General features: G+C 38.9%; 5 protein-coding genes across 10 annotated transcripts; 3 read left to right on the top strand and 2 right to left on the bottom strand.

Moving 5' to 3' along the window:
* Position 1: 1 nt before the first annotated feature.
* rpl36a (ribosomal protein L36A) lies at positions 2 to 4586 on the bottom strand. Its single transcript, XM_063494474.1, has 5 exons — positions 4488 to 4586; positions 3789 to 3894; positions 3029 to 3096; positions 1728 to 1850; positions 2 to 82 (listed from the first exon to the last, which is right to left on the bottom strand). Exons 1-5 carry the CDS (start codon positions 4488 to 4490, stop codon positions 62 to 64), a joined length of 321 nt encoding a protein of 106 aa, XP_063350544.1. The 5' UTR covers positions 4491 to 4586; the 3' UTR covers positions 2 to 61.
* Positions 4587 to 4895: 309 nt separating this feature from the next.
* btk (Bruton agammaglobulinemia tyrosine kinase) lies at positions 4896 to 13716 on the top strand. 6 transcript variants are annotated; one of them, XM_063494470.1, is made up of 20 exons: positions 4896 to 5120; positions 6690 to 6767; positions 7701 to 7752; positions 8003 to 8161; positions 8284 to 8391; positions 8972 to 9053; positions 9165 to 9290; positions 9377 to 9438; positions 9533 to 9720; positions 10129 to 10191; positions 10378 to 10432; positions 10516 to 10595; positions 10922 to 11049; positions 11445 to 11516; positions 11934 to 12105; positions 12279 to 12498; positions 12633 to 12697; positions 12789 to 12907; positions 13354 to 13511; positions 13606 to 13716. In XM_063494470.1, the coding sequence occupies exons 4-20, from the start codon at positions 8021 to 8023 to the stop codon at positions 13675 to 13677; spliced, it is 1911 nt and encodes a 636-aa protein (XP_063350540.1). In that variant the 5' UTR covers positions 4896 to 5120; positions 6690 to 6767; positions 7701 to 7752; positions 8003 to 8020; the 3' UTR covers positions 13678 to 13716. The 6 variants fall into 6 exon arrangements, with proteins under 6 accessions (XP_063350540.1, XP_063350538.1, XP_063350541.1 ...); XM_063494468.1 differs by having other exon boundaries at positions 7998 to 8161; XM_063494469.1 differs by lacking the exon at positions 4896 to 5120 and adding an exon at positions 5704 to 6554 and having other exon boundaries at positions 7998 to 8161.
* A 589-nt stretch (positions 13717 to 14305) lies between these two features.
* timm8a (translocase of inner mitochondrial membrane 8 homolog A (yeast)) lies at positions 14306 to 16359 on the top strand. Its single transcript, XM_063494466.1, has 2 exons — positions 14306 to 14521; positions 15147 to 16359. Exons 1-2 carry the CDS (start codon positions 14411 to 14413, stop codon positions 15306 to 15308), a joined length of 273 nt encoding a protein of 90 aa, XP_063350536.1. The 5' UTR covers positions 14306 to 14410; the 3' UTR covers positions 15309 to 16359.
* zgc:101583 (uncharacterized protein LOC494104 homolog) lies at positions 16180 to 19690 on the bottom strand. Its single transcript, XM_063494465.1, has 6 exons — positions 19577 to 19690; positions 19247 to 19379; positions 17941 to 17997; positions 17551 to 17641; positions 17129 to 17289; positions 16180 to 17008 (listed from the first exon to the last, which is right to left on the bottom strand). Exons 2-6 carry the CDS (start codon positions 19377 to 19379, stop codon positions 16374 to 16376), a joined length of 1077 nt encoding a protein of 358 aa, XP_063350535.1. The 5' UTR covers positions 19577 to 19690; the 3' UTR covers positions 16180 to 16373.
* A 2896-nt stretch (positions 19691 to 22586) lies between these two features.
* Positions 22587 to 26179, top strand: mars2 (methionyl-tRNA synthetase 2, mitochondrial). Its single transcript, XM_063494464.1, has 3 exons — positions 22587 to 23011; positions 23334 to 23668; positions 24013 to 26179. The coding sequence occupies exons 1-3, from the start codon at positions 22735 to 22737 to the stop codon at positions 25189 to 25191; spliced, it is 1791 nt and encodes a 596-aa protein (XP_063350534.1). The 5' UTR covers positions 22587 to 22734; the 3' UTR covers positions 25192 to 26179.
* Positions 26180 to 26242: the final 63 nt, after the last annotated feature.

The raw sequence follows: 26242 nt of genomic DNA, 5'->3' as shown, positions 1-26242 counted from the left end.
GTATGTTTGGATCCATTTATTGAAAATAGTGACAACTTCATCCATAAGACTGGACCACAGTTTAGAACTGGATGACCTGGCCCTGTAAGAAAACAGAGGGAAAACAGTTGTGAGAATGTGCAACTTATATTTGGATTACTTTACATTGGTGATTGCCATGAATTTATAATTAAATTCTGACTTTTGTACTGTAGTTGAATAAGACTAAATAAAACCCAGTATCTTCACTTTCATCAGCTTTACCAGCCTGTTGTAAAGTACTGCCACATATGCATACAGCGTGGATATGACTTAGCCTTTGTGCTGTTGATAAGGAAGACAGAAGCTATTAAATAGAGTAAATGTAAAGTCTGATTAATGAGGTAACCCAACAGATGAATAGTGAGTCATGGGGACACAGGAGCCAAATCACTTTGAGGCAACTGTTGTTGTGATTTGAAATTGAAATAAAAGGTAGCCAATCATGAATTTGAGAATCATGTATTAGAGCTTGTATTGAAGGAAGAAAAAACAATTGATGTTTAAGAAAAAATAAAGAAAAAGACAAGCTCAACAGCAAACCTTGTAAAAATAAATAAAAACTAATAACTGTATTGACCGTATATATATTGAGATCAACTCATGCATCGTATTTTAACCACCACAATAAATCAACACCCAACCCTGAGTCACCATCTCATCAAAACAAATACAATTTACCACTAACCACAAAAAACAACAACAAAAAGAAAAACAATCCGTCACTGAAAGCGAAATATGCTCCAGTTAAAATCCAAGATGGGCTGCATATTTATCAAGTCTAGCAAACAAACATTTCCTAATGCAATTCTGGTGCTATAGCGTGTGAAATGCGTTCATACATGCAGACACATGCCTCTTTCACAACTCAATTTCAAAAGCGGTTTCTTACTAATTACATCAGAAAAGGGTGGGCAGAATCGAGTCGGACATGGTCAGGGTTGGCCCTTTCCCTCGTCTAACACACAGAGCACGTGTCAGACGCTTTCACACTACTGGAAAAAACTGTTGGGGGTATTTTTCCACCTCTTAAAGAGTGCTGCCTAGGCAGAAGCGTGTTGCCTAGGCAGAAGCGCCGACAAATACTCTAAAATCCATATTTTTATATGCACATCTGAAGAATTAAACAATTGCCAGAACGAATAATTTTGACAGGAAATGGGATGACTAGAGAGCGAACAGGCTCAAGATAATTACATATCCGATCAAACTGCATCCGACATTTGCATTCTCGTGCACCTTCTTTGAATATCTTGCAATATCCATCTTTAGCGTGCAAGGCTACAGTGCATGTGTAACAACAGCTTTATACAAACTATTTTTTCCAAACAGGAAATCCATGTTTAGGTGAAAAAACAGCTGATATGCAAAATGTGCAATTTTATCATGCTGTCACCGTGTTAGTTCCGTAATTTATCATGATTAACACAACAGATGTCAATATGTCACATGAAAAACTAATAGTGGGTTATGAACATGAGGTTATTAATTTTTAAATGTGTGACACAAAATAATTACCTACAAATATAAGAAGTCAGAATATTTTGATAACAGATTTCTGTGGGATGATTTTGACACCAAACTGTAGCTTTAGCAGAGATTAAACCCACTCTGAAAAGTACTACTGAAATAAAGTTTATATAAAGAATATGTTGTCAAGAATAGTAAACTTTAATCTTTACAATACCAGGGACATATGTGAGTCTTACCTTTCTCTTCTTGTCACCACCCAACTCGAAGTGCTTACATCTCTTGATGGCCAGCATTCTCTTGGATCTGCAGTTGGGCTCCACACACTCGAGCCTCAACACAATCTTCTTTGTAGTCTTAGCCTGTTTGACAGTATTTTAGTGAGTGTCATTTCCCCTCACATATATCTCAACACGATCAATCCAACAGTACAATGCTGTGAGATAGTATTTACCCTTTTCATGATCATTTTTTCCTGTGAATTTGTCACACCTTAGCATTTTAACACTAGATAAAGATAATCTGAGTAGGGCTTGCTGTTGCGTTTTGGATCAGTCCTGCAGCATAACCCGAGGGCACTTGCGCATAAAGGCACAGATGGCTGGACATTCTACTTTAGGATTTTCTGGCAGAGAGCAGAATTCATAGATCCATCAATCAGAGCGGCAAAACAGCCTCTGACCATCACACGTCTGCCACCAAGTTCGATTGGTATATTTTTATCAAATGCTTTTAGTTTTGTGCCAGATGTAACATTACTTACATTTTCGAAATTTTCAACTCTTTTCTCGGCAGTCCACAGAATATTTCTGTCTTGGAGGGGGAGGGAGGTCAAATGTGAAACCATTTGGTCAGTAATGGTTTGTACCTTGAAACTCTCCCATGGACGCCATTTTTGCCAACTCTCTTCACACTGTTGAATCATGAACTCTGATCTTAACTGAGGCAAGTGAGGCCTGCAGTTTTTTTTAGATCTTTTGTGACCTCTGAGATGAGCCATAGATGTGCTGTTAAGACTAATTTGGATAGGCTAGCCACTCCTGAGAAGGTTCGTTACTGTCCCCAAGTTTTCTCCATTTGTGGACCATGGCTCTCTCCATGTTTCCAAAGCCAGAGAACTGCATTGCAACCCTTTTCATACTAATAACATCAATGTCTTGTTTGTCATCATTTCTTGATTTCTTTAGATTGTGGCGTGATGTGCTGCTTTTTGATATTTTTTAAAAACTTAAAACCTGTACAACACATTGAAGTAAGTGACTTCTTCACATCAACAGATATGGCAGTATTCAGGCCTGGGAGAGGCTATTGAAATTTAACTCAACTACCCAAAAAATTATTTAATTACACTTAAATCATGATTTCACACAGGTCAAAGTAAAAACTGTGCTTTCTATTTACTTGGGTTATTTTTTTATAATATAAAAAATTAGTATGATGATGATCTCAAACTTTAAAGTGTGACAAAATTAGCAGAAAAATATAAATCTGGAAAAGGACATACTTTTATTACAGCACTGAATGAGAAAGCCATGGTTACCTTTTTTCGGAAAATCGGCTTAGACTGACCACCATACCCACTCTGCTTCCTGTCGTATCTTCTCTTACCTGAAAAACATTTAGTTTAGTCAACACATACTTGAACAATTAATAAGATAAAGCAAGGATGCACTGATGCATGGGTTCAAAACAAAATATTGGCCCATATTTGCAGACATCTTACAATTTCCCTACTGTGGTAGGAAAAAGACTGCAGATATATTAAGTGCTAAGACACTAATCTATGGATTTATCAAAATATGTGACGACAAATAATCAGATAATGCCATAGATGAGGCCAGTGTCGTGCTAAATATTTACTGCTGATGATCATGTGACTTTGTGTATATCTTTGCTTATATTAGTAGGTAGATGTAGTAAGCAGAATTTACTGAGTTATATATAAAATAAAGAAATGACCTGTTTTACAAGAATCCCTATGACTCTTTGTCATATGGACACTTAGCTGTACCCTGTGTTTTACACGTCATCAATCCAGTCCTTTCTGGCTGCTTAAAATATATTTATGGAGATGCTGTTAAATTTGGTGCAATTTGTTCTACACTCTTGATCAAATCTACTGAAAAACAAACTTTTAACTGCTTGTATTTTGCGACAGGAACGTTCTTCCTGGCTCATAGTGACTTGATATCACTTACAAAAGATGTGTTTGACAGATCACAGGTCAATGTTTTATATACAGACACTTTTTTGGCGTTAGACACCAGTGCATCCCTTAAATATAGGACAAACATATTTACCCTGTACATAAAGAGAATCCTTCCCCTTCTTGTACTGGGTAACTTTGTGGGGCTGGTGCTTCTTGCACTTCTTGCAGAAGGTCCTGCGGGTTTTCGGGACGTTCACCTGCACAACACAGAGAATAAAATTTAAGCAGACCTGCAGTATACACAAAATACCACAACGCGGACTAACTAGCCACGTCCAACACGCCCAAGCCATAAAACTCACAACACTTATCAAAAATCAAGTGCACAGCTATCAAAGAGTCCTGTTAAATCATTTTTCGAAATTGACCTTAATACGCAGAAGCACCGAGTTTATCATTTAAACTGTGGCTGGCAATGTTGGGGCAAGCTAACACGTTAGCATCACTATTTTAAAGAAAACAGCGTAAACAAATGATGCTCCAATACTTTTTACAAAGCAAAACACTTTTTGACATAGCTGTTAATTGATTTTGATGTTTAGCTTGTTTTGTTTTTTGTTATTTTGCTTCTGACAGAAAGGCCGGTTGGAGTAGAAAAACCAACAGTGGCGTTTCGCCACTAAGATAGCATCCATCAATATAACAGCGTTAAATATACCAAAGATGGCCAATACCGCCATCGTTAGGCACATTGTAACAATATCAACATGACCGGGTGTATCAAATACAGAAATTGTACTTTAATCGGCAGGATTGAGTTAGATTTGTTTTAGGTGTAATGATAGCATACCATGGCTGCAACCCGATGCAGAGGGAAAGAGGAAGGAGGAGGCCGGAAGCAGTTCTTAAAGTCGCCCCTTCAATAGACCTCAGCCGTAGAGAGGTCGGCCCCCTAGCGGCCGGAGATGCAAATAAGCCAAAACCATAAAAAGACTTCAAACACCCACCAATTTTAAGGAGAATGACAGCCATGGAGTGCACAGCATAAACCTGACAAAACTCAGTGGCTCAGTAATATACTAAAACACAAGCTATACATTTTACTCACAGTGAAAAGGCTTTAATGCCTGCAGAAGTTATCATTTTGAAATATCTTTTAACAACGTAATAAGCAGGTGAGAAACTAAGAAATCCACTCAGGTTACAGTGTAACTATATGTAACAACCAAATATGGCCTTGCATTAATGTTTAGCCCGCTTCCACTTATCACCAAAACTGTCCAGAAGGCTGATATGAAAATTAGCAGCAAGAAAAAGGGGAAGTAAGCCCTGTCGATTCCTCTCTGTGGGTGTGTTTTAAGCTTCTTGCATCACAGACCAACACACATTTTATGGAAAGCCAGCTACTGAGGCAAAGGTCCATGCCACTCTTCAAGCCTCAGCATCTGCAGTTGTCTGATGTGTGTCATTTTTCGACATCTGGGTAAGCAGCACTTGTTTCTAAAGGGGGTATTTTTAGTCGCACTTTGTTCACAGAACTATAAAAGAGAGAAGCAACCTTTGAGTACACTTCATCTGAAAGGCCGAGGTAAAAGTAGCATAGATTAGTGCAAGTACTCAACTGAAACCCACCGTAATTTCGTTTGTATGCAAAACCTGTGAAATAACCAATGAAATTATGAATCCACAAGTGACATTTTCAGCTTAAAGTCTAACAATGTATAAAGTTTTGAATGTTTTCTGGACATAAACGTACTGTTGTGTGCTGACAGAGTGCTGATAATCCTTTATGTGCATGCACTGACACTGTTCATCAAAGTGCTTTCTTTGTAGCAGAAAAGTGGTTAAATGTATAGCAAATCGCTATCGCTAATCAGGTTGTACTTTCACACAGTTAGGGTTAGGGTTACTCTTCATGACAGGTATCTTGCATTGAACTGTCATAGATTGTATTATCATTTTTAATACTTACGTGTGCATCATGGGAAATTCTCGTATCCTGACAAATAGTTCTCACAAGTTACCACAATGTTAAACTTATGTGGTATTTTAATATGCCTGAGTATTCTTTGCGGTTAGAATCAGTCTTGTGACATTACTCACTTTTTTTTCTCTCTGTCTGTTTCTTTGTTACGTATGCTCACACAGAGACACGCAAACACACATACACAAGTACGCATTTTATTGCACATAGCACTTATCTACCAGGAAACATCAGGAAACACAGCATCTTTACAGGTTCCTGTTAACATTAGTCTTTCATGATAAGGTTGTGTCTGCTGTGTCATTCGCATCAGACATCGTGCAGTCAAAATTTGTGCACTTTAGAATAAAAAAAATGCAATAATGATCATTTAGAATGATTTATTTGCTACTTAATTGCCTTTCACACAGAGGGTGTAGTGACACAGTTGGCCTGTTTTAGATTATATAGTCCAGGTCACACACAGAAGAGTAAAATTACAAATGGAACCTGCCAAAACTGGTACATTACATGCTTTTCAAATGTCCAAATCATGCACAGCAACATTTAAAAGAGAGATACTGTCAGGTAAGAAGAGGTGCAGGCCACAGGGTTTCTTCTCTCTTCATATTGCAAAGCAATACTGATGCAACTTCCCTATGAGTTTGTCTGTGTCAGCCATCATGAGTCAACTCCCATCAGAAAAGGCAAAAAAAATAATCTCCTCTGAGTAGCCATGATGCATTGGTAGCTGCACAGTTTCAGTCAAAAGGCTTCACCTATTTAGAGGCACATATCACAGTTTTGGGTGTGCGCCCTCAGAGTTTATTGACCTTCACTCGAGTTAGTGATGTGAGAAAACACGGGTCGTGTTAAATGAGGAATGAGTAAACAATGTTTCACAGAATAGGGAACACCTCTGTCTGCTCATGAAGGCACAAACAACACCAGCAGGTACTGTCACTCGAGTGTGAAGAAATGTCAGACTCCCTGTTAGCAGAGAGCAACAGAAGCTTCTCATAGTGCTACAGTTACAGTTCAGATGATAGAAGGAAGTTCTCTCTCTCTCTCTCTCTCTCTCACACTAAGCTGAAAATAGGCTGAGTTGAAGTGCGCACACATCTGACAGAAACTGACACACAGTGAGCATTCGGCCGTGTAACGAGGGTGAGTCTGAGAATTTGATAGTTCACATTTGAGCGGTAACCGGTAACAAATAACTTCCCTGCATTGGTGCACTTTTGTTGCACTTTTAGAACAATGTGGTGATGGGAATACCTTGGCTTTTCTTCTGGTCATTTGGTGAGATTTTAGTTTTAGTTCTGCATTGGTCAGAACCAAAGAAGCCTTCGCTTCCCAACCTATCATCAACATCAATATCTTTCAGCTTTGTTTTCATCAGTTGTCGTGATTTTCTGTGTGTACCGTCACTGCAATACTATTTATACTGAATTAAGTTTCAGCTAGCTATATTTCCCCTAAAATATCAGGCTGTTAATGTCGCTATGTTACTAATTTCCACAACGATTAATTATTGTATGCTCCCCTTCACTCAGACTCTATCAATGTGTCTTGTTTTGGAGGTGCAAGTTTCATTTCAGCGCTGGTGGTTAGGAGGTGCTGCAAACAAGACACACTACACTGCCATAAAGCAAAAAGAGAGCCTTTTTCATTTGCCTACTTATCTTATGTGCGTGGTAAAATGTATAAATGTGCCCGAGGGGAAGGAAGCCTTCTGATAGTAAGAGTGATATATTCCATGATATGTTTGCCAGCAAACAAATTTTATTTAGAAGTAAAACAAAAAAATGAATCATGTCTAGACTGTATAGTTATATAAAATGAAAGAACTATACTACTGTATTCAGCCAGGTTTTTGGATCAACAAAACAGGCACTTGATATTCATTCCAAAGGCAAAGAGGAGTTAAATACTGTATCCAGATGACCAGGATGTAACAGCTAAGAGAAACAGATGTGCCACAGAGGCAAATGTTGGAAACCGAGGATGTTGCTGTCAGGAAAAGCAGGGCTTATGCAAACTACACCTAATCACACAGTGATATGCGCTAACACTGCATGCCTGTTCATCTCTCTCCAGATCTCCACTTTCACCTGTTGTAGTGGCACTGCTCCAACTCTATGAACAGTGGGTAGGTATTACATTCTTTAAAATGCTTTTCAAAGGAAATGAAAACACTGAATAAGTGTAAAGTTCAGCAAAACTTGAGGTTTTATTATAATGCTGAGCACAGTCACAACGGGTGAGCCAGTCACAGCTCTCAGCAGAATTACAGATGCTGTTGTAGTCGGGGTGTGAACATGCTGTATAGTGGAGAAGCATTGTGTTACGCCATGATTACTCTTTTTAAACGTATCCATTTGTCACTTGTTCCAGTGCAGCTGAATCCTGATTGAATCATGTCAGACTCTATACTGGAAGAAGTCTTCATTAAAAGATCTCAACAGAAGAAGAAGACCTCACCTTTAAACTACAAAGAGAGATTGTTTGTTCTCACAGCAGAAAAAATATCCTACTATGACTTTGACAACGACAAAATGGTATGTATATAGAACTGAAGAAAGGTTTGTTTCATATTAATGTTGGCTGGCAACCTTGAGCCACCAAATAAACACTTGGCTCTTTATCTTGGACTTACCTGACTGTTTCCTCTTCTGTTAAGCAGAAGCGAAAAGGTCTGAAAGGGTCAGTTGACCTAGAGAAGATCAAGTGTGTAGAGACAGTCCAGCCAGAGCCCAATGCCCCACAAGATCGCATGTATCCATTCCAGGTAGATATTTTTCAATCCAATTTTCATTACTGAAGTTATAAACAAGAGTCAAATGCAAATGCTTTGTACCTGATTAAACTTTATATAAAATATACAGTTTGCTTGCTTTCACTGCTATCTCTTCTCTTGTTTAGCTTCAGGCCAGGACACGTAACAGGAAGATTATATAAGAATAGAGCTGCAGAAAAAGAACAACAACAAACACTTTCTATTAAAAAAAAAACACGTACGAGCGGCACACAGCAGCATGAGTGAGGCTCTCCAAGGACTGTTCAGTGCTCCAACAGTTAACACTGTGAAAGTTAATTGTTAAGAAGTGAAACTTCCTCTCACACTCAGATGAGCTAGGGGCTTTTAGTGCCAGTGTTGCCATAAATAGTAAAAGTTCAAGCTAAACATGTCTTAATTAAAGAAAAAGCAAAGTAACACTTCGTGGGTTCATGTGTTGAATTTCCGTTAACGCATTTGAAGAGACTTTTGCCACACTTGCAGCAATCTATTCTGCAATACCAAACTTGAAAAAAATAAATAAAAAAATACTGAAAATTGCTGTCTTGCTCCGCTGTGGATTTTTCCATAGGTCATTTATGATGAAGGGCCACTGTATATATTTTCTAAGACTGAAGACACCCGGGCTCAGTGGATAAAGAAGCTCAAAGAATGTAAGTGTGCATGTATATTCTCGCATTTCGTCACGGTATCTCGTATCATCTTTCATGAACATGACCATATCTTGTGTATCTGAAAAACTCTGTGGCCATGTACGTGTACAGTGGTGCGCTTCAACAGCGATCTGATGCAGAAGTACCATCCGTGCTTCTGGGTTGATGGGGTGTGGTTGTGCTGCCACCAGGAAGTTAAACAGGCCATGGGTTGCAAAGTGCTCGATAGTAAGAATGGTGAGAATTAGACTCCCCTTAGTTTAAAGTCTAAAATGATCAGGTCCTAAACTTTTAAATTAATATATCAAATAATGCCTTTATAGGAGTGACATCACAGCTATCTCGAAGGTCAACAAGGAAGCCGCTTCCTCCAACCCCAGCAGAGGTATAGACCTAGGACTTTGAGATGAACATTCACCAAGTACACACTGTTTTCTTCTATATGAAAAAAAGCAATCTTCTTTTCTTTTTTTTTCCAGAAAAAGCCTGCTCGTCCTTTACCTCCACAGCCTCCTGACCCACCAGCTTCCTCTGCAGGCATGACTGTTGTAGCTGAGTACAGTTACACACCCATGACACCACAAGACCTGGAGCTAAGGAAGGATGAGGAGTACACCATCCTGGAAAAGTCCGATGCAAACTGGTGGAGAGCTCGAGACAAATATGGGTAAGCTGACTAGAGGTGACCCAAAAATGTCTCGTAAGAAGAGTGTGACCGCACGTAGCCCATCAGACAAATCAAAAATCAAGTGCAATCAGTATTCTCTGGAAACTTACAGTGGCGGCTAAAGTAAACCAACTGCAAGCGTTATAATGATAAAGACAGATGATCAGTGATGATTTTGAAGCACACAGATTAAAGATAATTTATATAAGAGAACGTTCAAAAAGTGGCTTCCGGGGCTACACGGCTCGTTAGTTCATAAATTTTGCATAACGAGTAGAAATGAATTTATATAATATATGATTCACTTGAATGATTTGTAAAAGTTAGAATCTGCTGGTGTTAAAAAAAAGGTCCAGCAAAAGTTCACGTTTTGCATGTGCCATCTGTTCATGTTCTTTTCTTTTCCAGAAAAGAGGGTTATATACCAAGCAATTATGTTGTAGAAGCTGAAGATGGGCTAGAAAGATTCGAGTGAGTATCAGTGTTATTGCTTTGCCCCTAAATAGGTATATTAATGTCACATATGGTTATACATTTTATTATTTTTAACCTAATTCATTCTTGGTTCCTTATCTGCACTCTAATTAATTTCTCATTGTTGAACTAATACAACAACATTCAGGAAGAATTAAAAATTGTTTATTTTTTTATTGACAGCTGGTATTGCAAGAATATGAACCGTAGTCAAGCAGAAAAACTGTTAAAGGCTGAGGTAAACCCATGACTGTCATTACCAAAAATATGTTTCGGGACTGTATTTAAGTCAAAACTTATGAAATATGTTGTTGTAATCAGAACAAAGATGGAGGCTTCTTGGTGCGGGACTCCAGCAAGGCTGGGAAATACACTGTGTCTCTGCTCACAAGGGGTGGCGGGTGAGTAAGCTTAGCGGTGTTAAACACTACTACCATTTATATAGTGTATCCACTAGCTCCAGTCATGTGTGAACGCATGAAAAGAAGAACTGTTTGTAATGAAAGAGGAAACAGTGGCCCGCAGAGGGAGAGAGATGTAAATGACTTATGCAAAACCAGGACTAATGTGTCTGCGGTACTTTTTTTTAATTCCAAGACTGAGCTACCCTGTTCAGAACACTGAGGAGATTTTACCTAATTATGCATATATGATATATCGTTCCTCTTTGGTGGTTCCAGTGAAAACGTGCGGACTAAATCTACTCATGTTACTCTTCTCTCTTCAGGGAAGCTGTTGGAAGCTGCCGACATTATAACATCTGCACCACCCCGCAGGGCCAGTATTACTTGGCAGAAAAGCATAATTTTAACACCATCGCAGAGCTCATCAACTATCACCAGCACAACGCAGCAGGTCAATATAACTGCCCGGGCCATATGGCTACATAGTCTCAGCTTTAATACTGTGGTATTTGTTACACAATAAACTCATTTTCAAATTTGGTTACGGTAACAGGAAAAAGGAAATGAGTCATAAGCAAGTTTGAGTGGGGGGTAGGGGGCCATTGGAAATTTTGTGGGTTTAATTATTCTTTTTTTATTATTAATCTCCACTTTATTTAACTTAAATTTACAGTTGCTTTTTAATGCGAAAACACTTTTTATTTTCTTTTTTAACGTCTTCTGTAGCCCTTTCACTCACATGTCAAAGTTCAATAAATTAGTTCATTCTTACAATTCATACTCCAGTCATCCTATCAAAAATGACTATCTTAATAGGTAATGTGGCTTTGTTATCTCCCCCACTAGGCATGGTTAGCAGACTGAAACACATCGTATCTAACCGGGCACGGCCCCCATCCACGGCAGGTCTTGGTTATGGTAAGATTATGACAGCACTTGAACTGCAGATGAAATTTAATTACACCTGCTTTCTTGGATTATGAATGTATTCTTTTTATTATAACAGCTTTCAGAGAGTGTATAAAAGCTAACATGTAAGATACTGATTATTGTTTTAACAGTGTTTTGTGCTATTAGTATATTTGGAAAAGTTACACTTTTGTGCCTAGTATTAGATCGGAAGATTAAAAACGTTTTTCTGTCTGTGCACCTGATTACCTGGTTTTTAGTTTGATAAAAGGAAAAATGTTTCTAGTGTTTATGGTAACCAAGAGTGGCATCTCATTTATCTCTCAGCAGCAGCGCTAAAAAGATATATACAACGTGTCAAGCAGTTATTTTAATGAGGTTGTTACATGCTAAAAGAGCACAATTATTTTCTCTTGTTTGACGTAGGTGTGTGGGAGATTGACCCACGCCACCTCACCTTCATCAAGGAGTTGGGATCTGGACAATTTGGAGTGGTGAAGTATGGGAAGTGGCAGGGACAGCATGATGTGGCCATTAAAATGATTAAAGAGGGCTCCATGTCAGAAGATGATTTCATAGAAGAAGCAAAAATCATGATGTAAGCACAACTAAATGATAATAGCTGAATATCTAACTCACTCTAAGATGACTCTGTTTGTGCACAAGACTCATAAAACTGATCTGTCATATTGGGAATGGTAGTTCCTATAATGTCTTTGAGGAAACCCAGTTCACAGTGCTTAAGTTCCTTCTTCTTTTTGCTCAAACAAGGAAGCTTCGCCATGAGAACCTGGTCCAGCTCTATGGCGTGTGCACCAAACAAAGGCCTATTTATATAGTGACTGAGTACCTTGCAAACGGCTGCCTCCTCACATACCTCAAGGAGGGCCTGAAGCAGCACCCAACAAGCATCCAGCTGCTAGAGATGTGTAAAGATGTCGCTGAGGGCATGGCCTACCTCGAGTCACACCAGTACATCCACAGAGACCTGGTGAGAGACAATGATCCACTGTGTCAAAGCTTAAAAAAGAAAAATCCCACTGCTTTTCTGTTTGCTATCCAAAGATAATGCTGAAGGTTTAATGATTATTCCTGAACCAAAAGCGTTGTTTGTTTTATCTCCAGGCTGCCAGGAACTGTTTAGTAGATGGAAATGGCACTGTCAAAGTGACTGACTTTGGGCTATCAAGGTAAAACACTTTACATAACTTGCAAAAAGAACAAGACACACTGGTACATCATCAGCATAATATTAAAATCCTCTTCCTCCAAACCTTCCAGGTATGTTTTAGATGATGAATACACAAGCTCGGTTGGCTCAAAGTTCCCTGTCCGCTGGTCGCCACCCGAAGTCCTTCTTTACTGCAAATTCAGCAGTAAGTCTGACATCTGGGCATATGGTAAGTAATACATACTGTATATATTTTTACTGTTTTATTGATGTACTTCAAAGTGAGTGGACACAGAAACTTCAGTATTAAAAAAAATAGAGGTGCAAATGACTTAATAGGTTAATTAATAATTACTCTACTGTATAAAAAACAGTTTTGGTGAATACATAGGGAAAATAAATGTGCTAACAAAATTATTCTTTAAAATTGTAATTAAATAGTTAAATGGAAAACTAAATACATACATCGGGAATTTATATTACAATTAATGCATTAATACCTTCATTTAAAAAAAATTATTTTTATGCATGTAATGTTTTATTGTTCTGTTGATATCTATTTTTAACCTTTATATTTTATTTTTGGAGTTAGGTCCCTCCATATTTTGTTTTGTCTGCTCAAATTGCATAAAAGCATAATGATTTTAAATTCTAACCATTTATATAATCCATTAGGGGTTTTAATGTGGGAGGTGTACACTCTGGGACGGCTTCCTTATGAGCGCCTCAACAACACGGAAATAGTGGACCAGGTGTCCCGGGGCCTGCGCCTCTTTCGCCCCCAGTTGGCCAACGAAAGAGTTTACAGCATTATGTCAAGCTGCTGGCTTGATGTAAGTGAATTTTCATATTTTATTGCAACTCTCGGTTGAGTTGACATTTAATATTGGCCCTAATCCTAGAGTTTTCCTTTGCTGTTCCTTTCAGAAAGCAGAGGAGAGACCAAACTTTCAGGAGCTGGCGCTGACCGTTCAGGATCTGCTATATGAGCTCCAGTAGGACTCCGAATAATGTATCAGCACAAAACATCGACAGTTCACTCAGAAGCCCACAGAGTCGTATCTTCAGATGCCCCTGGAAAGATAACACAATCAGTGAAAGTAACAGCACAGCGAAGTCCTCTGAAATGTGAATATGTGTACTGTGAATATCACTGTTGCTCACTGATTATACTATCCTTTCCATCCCATAAGTAGAAGTACATTCCTATAGAGTAGCATTTCAATTGTGTACATTTTATTAAAGAGCACCGGACTGAGTTTGTATGTATGTAGTGAATTTTGTGAAATATTTGTTGAATGTGTAAACATCTTTGCATGTCTAAACAAGCTTTGTACGCGCATATGTATTGCACAAATAAAAGCCAAGTATACCAGGCTTTGAAATGTTTGAAACATCATCATGTGGAATGAAAACTAAAAATGAACATGTGCAAAGGATGAAATGAAAATTTCCAACCATGCGACAGACCTGCTGTATTCACGGATCTATATAGGATGGCGTTATCCTCCCCGAACTGAAAACAAACGCTTAAACACACCCTCAAATGGATACGGCAGTTACGAAAGTCTACGTGTACAGGATGACGACTCTTGTCACACAAACGTGCTCTGTGATTGGCTGAACTACTTCCCGTTTCCCGTCGTGCACACACACGTGAAGGTCAGCAATAAAGCCATTAAGCATTTACAGTTTGCAAAATATCACTAGTACGACCTCTTTATAAGCAAGTATGGACAGCCAGGGAGCGACAGCTGACCCTCAGCTTCAGCAGTTCATCGAAATCGAGTCTCAGAAACAAAGATTTCAGCAGCTGGTGCATCAAATGACGGAGGTCTGCTGGGTAAGATAAGCGTTAAGCTACCAGCTCAGCTCTGCCATTTGCTATGTGTATAAATATATCTGTTTTTTTGACTGATGGCTGGTGTGTCTTATATTATACACAATTTTAGGCTTCCGTTTTTACTGGCCGTGGACAGAAAATTATATTAAAAATTGATTTTAACCATTTACAAACACCGGGTCGCACCGCTTTTCTTAGGCAACCCTTACCGCTATTTCAAAGCAGGGATTCAGTAATAAAGTGTTAGAGACACTATACCTATTCCTATTCACTATACCCCGGCTTGGTATAGCTGGCGCTTTAGATAAGGAGTATCGGAGTGAAGCGAGGTGGACGGACATGTAGTATTTTAATGTTCATGTCAAAGCGGGCAAAAGGCAGACGTGTGAGGTCACGAAGGACCGCCTAAGAATTTCCTGAATAACTGGTTTAAAATACACTTTTGGCTTCGACTTTTGAGTGTCTGAGCAACACGTCCGAATCGTGGAGTGCCGCACTGCGTGCTGAGGTCACAGCTGGGGCACAGCCACGCGCTGACGTAAAGTTGGTACTTTGCAACAGGAACTCTGGCGCTGTATCCAATCTTGCCGTTACATTTCCTTTTAATCGGTGTCTCTGTTTCCAGGAGAAGTGTATGGATAAACCCGGGCCGAAGCTGGACTCGAGGACGGAAGCGTGCTTTGTTAACTGCGTGGAGCGATTCATCGACACCAGCCAGTTCATCTTAAACAGACTGGAACAGACTCAGAGGAGCCGGGGGTCGTTCTCAGAGACCATGTCAGACTAAAAACTGTCTCTCCGAGCACTAACGAGGCACACGGGCACTGCTCTGAGAGGAACCGTACCTCTGACCCTGCTGTCTGTACAGTACCTTGAAAAACTGTCCAGCCAATGGGGGGAAAAGGAATCTAAAGTGTTACCTTTTCATACAAGTGCCTGAAATTAACACCGAGTATGGACTCCTGTAGTTTTTTTTTATTTGTCTTCTGCTGGCATCTGAGTGTTGAGAAAAAAACAAACAAACCCACAAACCTAAACTCTGTTTTTGTCAAGTCACAGAATTCAGGCTCAAGCTTTAAAACTGAGTCTGAATGTGAAAACTCACAAAATGTGCAAAAACACACTAAGCTGGCCTGCTTGGGGGGGGGTTACTTGCAGCAAGAGGACTTAACTACATTCTGGTGTAATGAAAGGAACTAAAGATGTCTTGACAGAAGAGGCATGATCAGCAGCCGAGGCTGAATATATGCAATAAATAAATTAAAAAAAAAGAAAAACCAAACAATATTGTCCATCTTTTGGAAGAGTGCAGTGAAATGATGTTGTAAATGTGTTTTAATCGGCATTATCAAACATCCAAAATACAGTTAACGCAGCGATATGTTACAGCTTGCACACATTAGGTAGACATTTATAGAAGTAGACAGCATTCTTTGGTGTGGTTTGTGTGTAATACTGAGGTAATGCAGTAACTGACATCATCGACTCAGAGCAAATTAAGACTTTAACACTGACTGCAAATAAGCTCACACATCTTTAAGCATGATGAAAGCTAAAGGTGCAAAACTTTGGTTATAGTTTTCAGTAACAGAAGGCACAATCTGGCTTGTGAAGGCTATTTTTTAACTCAATATGTTGTAAAAAAAAGAAAAAAAAGAAAAAGAAAATGTACACACCAGTATGATGTGGACAACTAATTTTAAATAAAATCCAGTGTACTGATAGCATTACTCTCATTTTAAAGCCTCCTCTCCCATCCTCCTCGCTTTTTTGTAAGATAGATTGTAAAGCTGTGATATGCATTAAAGTTTTAGAATGACTTTTTAGTGGTAATAACAATACTGGCCCTCTTTTAAGGTGCTCTCTGGTGTATACCCCACCCTCCATTTGTGGCTCCTTCTCTGGGAAGATTCATCTCGTCTTGTGCTTGCAAGTCATAGCTGGGAAGAGCCAAGTATGGCTGTTGGCCCCATGGAAAGCCCTGAGGACCTTTCCTCAGATAAAGTGGGAGGGAATCCCAGGTAAATGTAATGTCTTTAAAGGCATGGAGGAGAAAAATTCCCAAAATGATGGTCAAGAACCCACTGATTGTTCCCACTATTCCATCTACGTTCATTCTTAACCATTCCTTGAAGAGGATGGCCGAGCAGGCCATGACAGATGTGGTGAAGAAGACGTAATAAATGGGAGTCACTAGTGATGTGTTAAAAATGTCAAGGGCTTTGTTCAGGTAGTTGATTTGAAGGCTGACACAGATTACCAGGCAGATGATTAAGGCCCAGAACAAAGGTTCCTTCAGCACCGCTGTCCCGGCAAACAGCTCCTTAATGCCAATGCCCAGGCCCTTGACACAAGACACAGAGAGCGAGCCAATCACAGAGCAGATCAGGATGTAGACCAGCACATTCTTCTGTCCAAAACGCGGAGCCACAGCACAGATAAGAATCAGACTGCTTCCCACAACGCACACAGCAAACACAATGAAACCTAATGGGAGCATTCAAGAATGAGTTAGTAACCTGAAAAAATCAAACATCCAGCTCCTTTCAGGGATTCAGCTTCCACAGTGTTGTTAATCAGATCACAACAAAGCAGGTCTGGTCATACCTGGATCCAGGAGCTTCTCAGACATGGCACTGAGGGAAGCCACCTCTTCTTCCTGCGGTGCATGGATAACCATGACTGTGGAGCCCAAGACGCAAAGCAAACAACCAATCTTCCCATGCACATTCAACCTCTCATTCAGAAAGTAAGAGGACAGCACGGCACTGGAGATGAAAAACAAACACAGCAGAGGCAGCATTGGCAAAAAATGGTACTGTTCCATATTTAGAAGGGTATTTCTTTCATAGTGGAAAAAAGTGAAAGCAACAGCTTTTAGCAAATATATAGAGAGAGATATTTCAAACCGTAGTAAATATACTGTATTTATTGGGGATCATTTTCAATCTCAGATGCATTTCCAACATGCATCCTTCATTAATAATACTATTATACAACATAATACATTAAACCTTTAAAACGTTTACCTGACAAGTACACTCAATGCTCCTAGTGGAGTCACAAGTGTGGCTGGTGCAAATGCATATGCAGCAAAGTTGGCAGCCTCTCCAGCTCCCACTGCAACACAACAAAGATCGTCATTAGCATGCAGATATATTCATATCTGGTGCAGCTGTTTAGGTTAAATATTTTCTTCCAAACCCACATGTGCAAATGTGCTCTTTGAAGGAATGTGTACTTGGAATATTTGGTGTGGGTGCAGTGCTTACTGCCACGTCACCAGCAAAAAAAAAAAAAAAAAAAAACCACAAATGCCTTGTTTTGTTTTAAAACAAAGAAGACAGTGTTTCTGGGAAGAATCCTGACCTTGTTGCCCGTTTACAGGGCAGAATTAAGTCTGCCAAAGATTCACTTACTTGAAATTAATCCTGCCCACCATAGCCATTCTTTCAGGTAAGCATGGCCCCCTTGACCTGTTAGTTGCACAAAGAAAAACTGCAGTAGTTTTCACAATAACAGCTGCAGACTTCTCCCTCAAAAACATCATTGTTGATACATTTATGAACAACCAGTTTAATGTTACTAAGCATAAGTTACACAATGTACTGCGGTAGCTTGAATTTGCACAGCCCTTCTGATACCCGGTGTAGTATATTTTTATTATTCAGGTACACCTGTCTTCTTTTGCACTACAACATTTAGCTATAGTTTTCCACAACTTATCTCGATTTTATTTATGCAGTTCAGCCAACATCTCAAGGACCTTACGGATTATGATTAACTCATAAAACATGCTATAAAGTTCTCAGTTACAAAGCCCAAAGTTTTATAAAGTAGTTTAAATCAATTCCATATCAAAAAGCTAAATTGCTGTTTATATAATAATAATACAGTAATAAGACATTAATATAAATGCCTATGTATTTATGGAAGAACTATGCTCATAGTCCATGAGTGCGTTTGAGTCATTTTGAGTCATTTTGTCAAAAGCAAAATATTACATATTTACTGCTTCTTAAATGTAAGCATTTAATGCTTCTCTATGTCTTGAAGCTTTATTATACATATTAACTCCTGGTTAATTAGCAAATCCCTAAAAAGTAAATTCATTCTTTGTTTAAAAAAACATACATAAACAAATCTAATTTCATTTATAATAAGGGATAAATCTTTACTATACCAGATGGGTGTGTCTTTTAGTAAACTCTTGTAAAACAGGATTAAATACTACTGGCATACTCTGACTAGCAGCTTTGGTGCTACAGTGCAGTGGTTTCATACCTAGGTGTCAGAATCACATAGGTGTAGTCACAAGGAAATCTCTTACATTTTTTTCTCAAATTAATATGCCACGTTTTCTCATAGTTATGCTTTTTAGATGAGCTGACTTGTTTATTGTCACAGAAAAGTCCAATATTCTGTCATTTTCCCTCTAAAATGTCAGACTTCGATGCAATGATTAAATTTTTAGTCTCACGTGATAGTTAAGTGAGTAAGAGTCTCAGTGTATGTGAATACAACACAGCTGCATGACAACTAACCTCCCTCCATCTTACTGTTGATAATGAAAGCTGGATCATTTCCATCATGACAATTGCAATAACAATTCCGATTAAAGGGCTACTTCATTGTGTTGTAGTTATTGTTAATACAACTACGTGTTCTAAAAATCTCTTCAAACGCTCGCATAAACTTTGCTACAGTTGAGTTTTGCTTTATCACCTGCTCGCATAGACCCCTTGCTGGCCAATCGGAGCAGGCCTTTCTTCTTCAAGATGAAACTTGAGCCGATAAAAACACTGGAGCTCACAGCTAGAGAGAGGCCAATGTAGAAGTCCAAACGAGTCACCTCCATCTGAAACAGCGGATAATGCAGTAAAACATGTTCCGGGTGTAAAAATGGTCGACCTACTTCAAACACGAAACTTTCCAGGAATCGAACGCCAGAAAGCTCATGTTTAAAGAAGTCACATGACAGGCTGACTGTACCGCGACGAACTGAAACTACCCATTAAAACGACCGTAAAAGCTGAGCAATATGAAAGTACGTACCGCTCTGATTTGGTTGTAGTTTGTTTTAGTGTCGGCTAACGTCACATTTTGTGAAATGTTTTACCTCCGTCGTCACATTAAAGCTATTCGTCACATTCATTGCGGACCGCGGGAGGAGAAGCAGCTGATTGGCTGGTCGTCACCAAGCAACTTCCTTGTGATCGTCTTGGAAACGGTTATCTGCTACCGGTCAAACAAACAGCTGTTCGCCATGTTTTCATACGGGATTACAGATTAAATTATTTTCGTGATATTTAGTTATAATGGCTGTTTTCCTTAATAACATTAACAAAGTACTGGAAAGAAAGTCGTATAAGAAATAACACAGAAAGGTGTTAGAATATGATACTGATAAAACAGTAAAGGGCCATTCTACAGTTTTAGGACATTGTCTGTATGAAATACGACAACATGTTTGTTGTGTAAAACACACTTCTACTAAGACAAAATGTACCTAGTTGTTTAAAACGTGGTTCCAAAATATTATTTAAAACACAGAAAAATGGCATTTTTCTCTTGTCCCTACTTGCTGATAATGACATTTCTTATATACTATAGGATTTTAAATGAGTTTTACATTAACTTGATTGTTTTGAATTCGTTAACATATCTATAATTGTTTAACCTTTTTTAAACATCAGGATAGTTTAAAAAACCGTATATATCCAAAGCAAGTTCCCACAAAATATGTGCAGACTTGTTACCGAAACCTATTTAGCCTCAAAAAGGAAGAGACAAAACAATGAGGTGGCATGATAAAGAAGAAGTGACATGATCAAGTCGCGTGCTAACACCAATGGTAGACCAAAGGTCAGTCCCCTTTGACATATTTTGTATTTGTCCAAGCTTTTCTGACTAAAGTATGTCACTCTAACCATTACAAGGCCCTGTTACCCATATTATCAAAAGAAGACAAATGAATTTCACAGTTTCATTCTTTTATTTACATAACTACGTTCATCCCTGACTTTCACAGTACATTACATTCCACATTACATTATCTACAAATATAGCTATCCGACCCTGTTGCCTTGTCCTACACTGTTTTTAACACTGTTACTATATAATTTTTATTAAAAATAAACAAATTTTTTATTAGCTCACAAGGGTTTGATCTACTACCTTTGTAATAGTAACTATTATAAAGTTCAGCAAGGTAGATTTAGAAAGTTGCTTAAATGAATCAATCTTAGCTATTAGTATATTAGTATTCCACATAAAGGCAACCATCATCACCTTTTTAAAATCTAAACTTTTACAATTTTATAATCTACATTTTCTGGTTCTGGAGAATTGGAAAATATTTTTGTAAGTTTAATATGTAAACTTAAAAAAAGATTATACAGCAGCAATATATAACAGAAAAAGGTAAAATAAAGGGTCATGTATTTGTTTGTTTTTTTGTTTGAAGCCTAAATTCTCCTCTAATAATGACCCTAATAAAAGCCAGACATGGCACATAAATATTAATGAATTTGTGACGGCAGATACCACTAATTTACTTAAATAATGCTGACAGTTGATAACATCAGGCAATATTACTATTTAATAATATTTACAGTATTATTAAGTAGATATACAGTTGTGGTCAGGAGTTTATATACACTTGTCATGGGCATGAATGTGATGATAATTTTGGGCTTTTGATTATTTCTTTGAAAAATTTCCATGGTAGATTAAATTGTATGGAACACATGTTTACTGACTTTGCAAAGCATTAATTGAATGCACAAGTTTGGATTTATTTTGGATTTTCTCTAATCCACACTGGGACAAAAGTATATATACAGAGTCAAACATATACACAGAACCACTTAAATCTTTTCAGAAGTGGTGCCGACAGTTCTAAAATATCTTTTAACTTGACAAAGCCAAGGCATACTAACTTCTCGTTAGTAATAATGATTGACAATTGGAAGTTTCTCTTTGCCAGCAAAAATGATTTGTTTGACACCACTCATTGGACTCACCAACACAAAATAATTCGTATTTAGACGAAGCTATCGGTGGATACAGTAAATCCACCAAATCCAGAAAATTTGGCCAATCATCAGGAAATCAGGCGGGGAAAGCAGTGCTCCACCACTGCTGACTTCGACTAAGGGCATAGACAAGCAGTAGAAGGAATACTTTGTGGACCTCTTTAATCCTACTGACACGTCTTCTGTAGAGGAAGCAGGGGTTACTGGAAAGGAGAGTTTGTCCATTAGTTGAACCCCAGATTCGGGAAGAGCAATGTGGTTTTCTTGCGCTGGTGGAGCGCTGGACCATCCCTTTATCCTGTTGAGGATAACTGAGTGTGCATGGGAGTTTGCCAACCAGTCTGCATGTGTTTTGTGACTTCAAAGTCTGAGGCCATGGTCTTCAGCCAGAAAAGGTGGAGTGCTCACTCTGGAGTAGGGACATGTTTCTGGAGGAATTCAAGTATCCCAGGATCTGGTTTGAGTGAGGAAAGGGGGGTAACAGGAGATTATTCAGATGTGTAACTACTGAATAATAACCAAGGTTTGGAAGAAGATTCAAACAATCACAGTTTTGTTTGAACTGTGCTCCAACAATAATCACATCAACAATGTGCATTTTATTAAGCACATTGTTGTATTAATATATGCAACAACTCAACAACTTAATTGTGATAAGTGGATTTAAAAAAAATTACAAATCCTTTGTATTTACCTCACTGAAACCATGTGCTGTGCACATGTCAACTTCCTGGTCTGTTTTTTGTCAATAAAGTTAAAGTTTAAAAAAAACTGAAATCGATGTAGTTGTTTTTTTTACCGTAAATATTTTGCTTTTTGTATAGTTTCTTTTTTAAATATTTGATAGAATATCAGCGGTAACACTAAATTAAAGGGAAAAAAAGGAAAAATGAGAAAGAAATGGGGGAAATGCCAACTTATCGAAAATACACCTCGTAATCTGATTGGTGGTTGATAGTCAATGCGCAACATACAGCGTTTTCATTGGACAAATTATTGTTATTCTTAGAAACCGGAAGAAGCCTTAACCTTCACAGGCAATGAAACACATGGATTCCAGGGTTACGAAAAAGGCTTACAATGAACTGAATTTGCCGGTTTTACGCTAACACTCTACACTACGTGGATTCAGTATCCTTTTTTGGTCTTCATGTGGACGTCGCTTGGTATCCAACGATGAGGTTCCCCTTTCTGTTTGCTACCAGAGGATGTAGAGCGGTTTACAGACTCCATCAAAAGCAGTTTTTATCACCGGTTCTACCTCTCTGGGAACATCGGAGCAGCGCTGCTTTGAGCACTCAGCTATGCAAAGATGTCAGAAGTTACTATATAACTACTCCCATCTTCTATGTCAACGCTTCACCTCATTTAGGACACCTGTACTCAGCTGTCTTAGCAGACTGCTTACACAGGTACAAACTACTGCAGGGATTTAACTCAAAGTTTGCAACAGGTAAATCTTCCATTTACGCTAAATGTTCGTTTTTCATGTTACTTTAATTAATGGGTGTCTATAGGTATTAAGGTCTTTGTTATACACCATTTTAAGCCTTACATTGAACAGATCAGGGCAAACGAGAAAATGGTATAACAGAGAAGAAAAGACTAAGATGTTGACATAAAACTGTTCTGTGATCACCTGTGAAAAAGTAAATTAGTTTGTTTTCTGTTTTATATGATTGTGAGTGGAATGTATTTTAATTTTAACCATTATTATTGCTCAGTTGATTTTTTGGCTTTTGATGATGCTCTTGTTATGTTTGTAATACATTCAGGCACTGATGAACATGGCTTGAAAATCCAACAAGCTGCTGAAGCTGCAGGAAAAGATCCCCTGACCTTCTGCACGGGTGTGTCCAAGCAGTTCAGACATCTCTTCAGCAGCTGCAACATATCGTACACAGACTACATAAGAACCACCGAGCAGAGACACCGTGAGGCTGTGGAGCATTTCTGGTCGGTACTGTGGAACAAAGGGCTCATCTACAAGGGGAGTTACGAAGGCTGGTACTCCACACAAGATGAAAGCTTTCTTATGCCCTCTCAAGTCGGTGATGCTCTGGACTCATTAGGGAAGGAGATCAAAGTGTCGCTGGAGAGTGGACACAAGGTAATTTCGATCAAACCGTGCAAACAATTTTTTCCTTTTGTCTCTTGAGGAGCTTTAAGAAGTCTAGGAAAAATACGCCAACTTGAGCCTCTAATCTTTAGTGTGTATGACATTTACTGAGTAAGTGGTGCCTAACAATGGGTTTGATTTTACCACAGACTATTTACTGCATGTAGTTCCTGTCTGTGCTCTACTGCCCTGCCAAATAAACACTGAAAGTGCTTCCCAAACGAATTGTGAAATGGAGATTTTTATCCGTTTTCCCCTTTTCAATGTTTATATTAAGCTATTTTTACTTCATTAACAAAGTTTCAAAAACAGATTATCTCGCCACTGTTTTGCAGGTGGAGTGGATGAAAGAGGAGAACTATATGTTTCGCTTGTCTGCGTTTCAATCTCAGCTGCTTGACTGGCTCAGAGGAAATCCTCAGGCTGTACAGCCTGAGCGTTTTCACCAGGCCGTACTTAAGTGGTTGCAGGAAGACCTTCCTGACCTCTCGGTGTCCCGTCAGAGAAGCCGTCTTCAGTGGGGGATCCCAGTCCCCGGAGATGATGAACAGACTATCTACGTATGGCTAGATGCTCTGGTGAACTACCTCACAGTAGCTGGATATCCAGATAAACACAACCAATGGTGGCATGTGGCCCGCCATGTTATAGGAAAGGACATCCTAAAATTTCACGCCATCTACTGGCCAGCTTTTCTCCTAGGAGCTGGACTGCCACTGCCACAGGTGATTCATGTGCACTCCCACTGGACAGTAGGAGGAAAGAAGATGTCTAAAAGTTTGGGCAATGTGGTCGATCCTCTTGAACGCTCACAAATGTTTACAGCTGATGGTATGAGATACTTTCTCCTGCGTCAGGGTGTTCCTGACTCGGACTGTGATTACACAGATGACAAAGTTGCCAAGCTGCTCAACGCAGAGCTCGCAGACTCTCTGGGTGGTTTGCTTAACCGCTGCACGGCACCAGCTCTCAACCCAGCTCAGGTCTACCCCTCTTTCTGTCCTCAGTTCTTCCCCAGAGCACACGGAGGCAGAGCTGTGCATGAAGACTACCACATGTTGGATGCTATAAAGAAACTCCCAGCTGTGGTGGAAAAGCACTATGAGACTATGCATATATACAAAGCTCTGGAGGCCATCAGTGCCTGTGTGAGGCTCACTAACGGGTTTGTCCAGCGCCACACACCCTGGAAACTGGATAGGAAAAACAGTGGAGACCAGCGCTGGGTAGACACCATCATTCATATCTCTCTTGAGTGTCTGAGGATATATGGCACACTTCTCCAGCCAATTGTGCCAGAGACTTCTAACAAATTGCTGTCACGACTTGGGGTGCAACCGCATGAGAGGAGCTGGGCAGCCCTGAACTTCCTGGCGAGGTACCAAGGAATGGACTGTCCTTTTGAAGGAAGAGCACTAGGATCTGACAGCGGAGTGCTTTTCAGTCGCTTGGAACCTCATAATGCCGATAAACAAAAACCTAAGAAAACAAAAAAGTCTGCAAATTTGAATTGAGGATGGTGTGGGTTTGTTTTTTAATGTAATCTCAAAAGTAAGTTTCACAGTGTGAGATTTGTCACACATGCACTGCAACCATGAACCTTTTCCTCAGTGGTGGGTGTGAGAACACAAAGATCTAACTCAGTCACACCACACATTAGTCTATCTTTCATCTAAAACCTCATTAGTATAAGGGTTTATATCTGATTGCGCTTGCATCAAAGTAATTAAGTGCATTCACTGCTATCTGCACACTTTATACTGCAGCGCATTTGCTCAAACCAAGCAGAGTATTTCCAGTAGTGAGAATATATCTGAAGTCATTTCTTGTTGAGTGCTACATGTCAGAAAGGACATCAGTCTCATGCTGATTCCAAAAATCTACTGTTCCTGTCTGAAAACAGCTGAAGCCTTTGTTTTAATTTATAGAGAAATGGCAATAGTTAAGAGTATCATCACTCTAAACCGAATGGAGCCATAATTTAACATCTTTTTATTCTACTGTTGGATGTCATACTGTCTGGATTGAAACTCTATTCTAAACAGTGTTAACCTGAAATGAAAATGAAAACACCTGTATAGTTACATGTGTATACAGGGTCTTTACACTTTGCTGTTTGTATTTCTCAGTGTTCAAAATTGATTTGAAAACTCAAAGATTAGTTGTACTGAAAAAAAAAAAATGCAATACTACATATTTAATAGCTGCCCAGTCTCTGAACAGTTGTTAGTCAAAGTGTCCTTCCACTGTTGTAATTCTTTTTACTAATCACTATAGTCCCAAGCTGAGGAAACACACCAACTTTAAGTTTTCCATTTACCAGTATGCTTTCCCCCTCTCTCCCAATATTAAACACACAGACGTGAATAATGAACTGATGCCTCAGTTCCATTTAGCTGGTTCAGTTTCATAGTCCTTGTAATAAGAACACCGTTTTATTTACTCATTATTGGAACACTTTTACAAAACAGTCATTTACGGTGGTATTTACATCAGTTTGATACATTTTATGCACTCGTCATTTTCATTTTCCTTCTCCCAGAGCTTGAAAAAGAGCAGCGAAAG

Source organism: Pelmatolapia mariae, linkage group LG2 (assembly GCF_036321145.2).
Source record: "Pelmatolapia mariae isolate MD_Pm_ZW linkage group LG2, Pm_UMD_F_2, whole genome shotgun sequence".
Classification (NCBI taxonomy): Eukaryota; Metazoa; Chordata; class Actinopteri; order Cichliformes; family Cichlidae; genus Pelmatolapia; species Pelmatolapia mariae.
Note: the sequence above shows the minus strand (reverse complement) of the source record. Positions and strands in the feature narration are given on the sequence as shown.

Excerpts from the sequence above, each read along its gene's own strand:
- rpl36a (XM_063494474.1), bottom strand. Across the intron at positions 3,097-3,788 it reads GGATTCTCTTTATGTACAGG|GTAAGAGAAGATACGACAGG; the intron begins GTAAATATGTTT and ends AATGTTTTTCAG. Across the intron at positions 1,851-3,028 it reads AGCCGATTTTCCGAAAAAAG|GCTAAGACTACAAAGAAGAT; the intron begins GTAACCATGGCT and ends ACTGTCAAACAG.
- btk (XM_063494471.1), top strand. The coding sequence starts at position 8,021 with ATGTCAGACTCTATACTGGAAGAAGTCTTCATTAAAAGATCTCAACAG. Across the intron at positions 8,392-8,971 it reads ATCGCATGTATCCATTCCAG|GTCATTTATGATGAAGGGCC; the intron begins GTAGATATTTTT and ends ATTTTTCCATAG. Across the intron at positions 11,050-11,444 it reads TCACCAGCACAACGCAGCAG|GCATGGTTAGCAGACTGAAA; the intron begins GTCAATATAACT and ends CTCCCCCACTAG.
- timm8a (XM_063494466.1), top strand. The coding sequence starts at position 14,411 with ATGGACAGCCAGGGAGCGACAGCTGACCCTCAGCTTCAGCAGTTCATC. Across the intron at positions 14,522-15,146 it reads AAATGACGGAGGTCTGCTGG|GAGAAGTGTATGGATAAACC; the intron begins GTAAGATAAGCG and ends CTCTGTTTCCAG.
- zgc:101583 (XM_063494465.1), bottom strand. The coding sequence starts at position 19,379 with ATGGAGGTGACTCGTTTGGACTTCTACATTGGCCTCTCTCTAGCTGTG. Across the intron at positions 17,642-17,940 it reads GTGGGCAGGATTAATTTCAA|TGGGAGCTGGAGAGGCTGCC; the intron begins GTAAGTGAATCT and ends GTTGTGTTGCAG. Across the intron at positions 17,009-17,128 it reads TGAGAAGCTCCTGGATCCAG|GTTTCATTGTGTTTGCTGTG; the intron begins GTATGACCAGAC and ends TGCTCCCATTAG.
- mars2 (XM_063494464.1), top strand. The coding sequence starts at position 22,735 with ATGAGGTTCCCCTTTCTGTTTGCTACCAGAGGATGTAGAGCGGTTTAC. Across the intron at positions 23,012-23,333 it reads TAACTCAAAGTTTGCAACAG|GCACTGATGAACATGGCTTG; the intron begins GTAAATCTTCCA and ends TAATACATTCAG. Across the intron at positions 23,669-24,012 it reads CGCTGGAGAGTGGACACAAG|GTGGAGTGGATGAAAGAGGA; the intron begins GTAATTTCGATC and ends ACTGTTTTGCAG.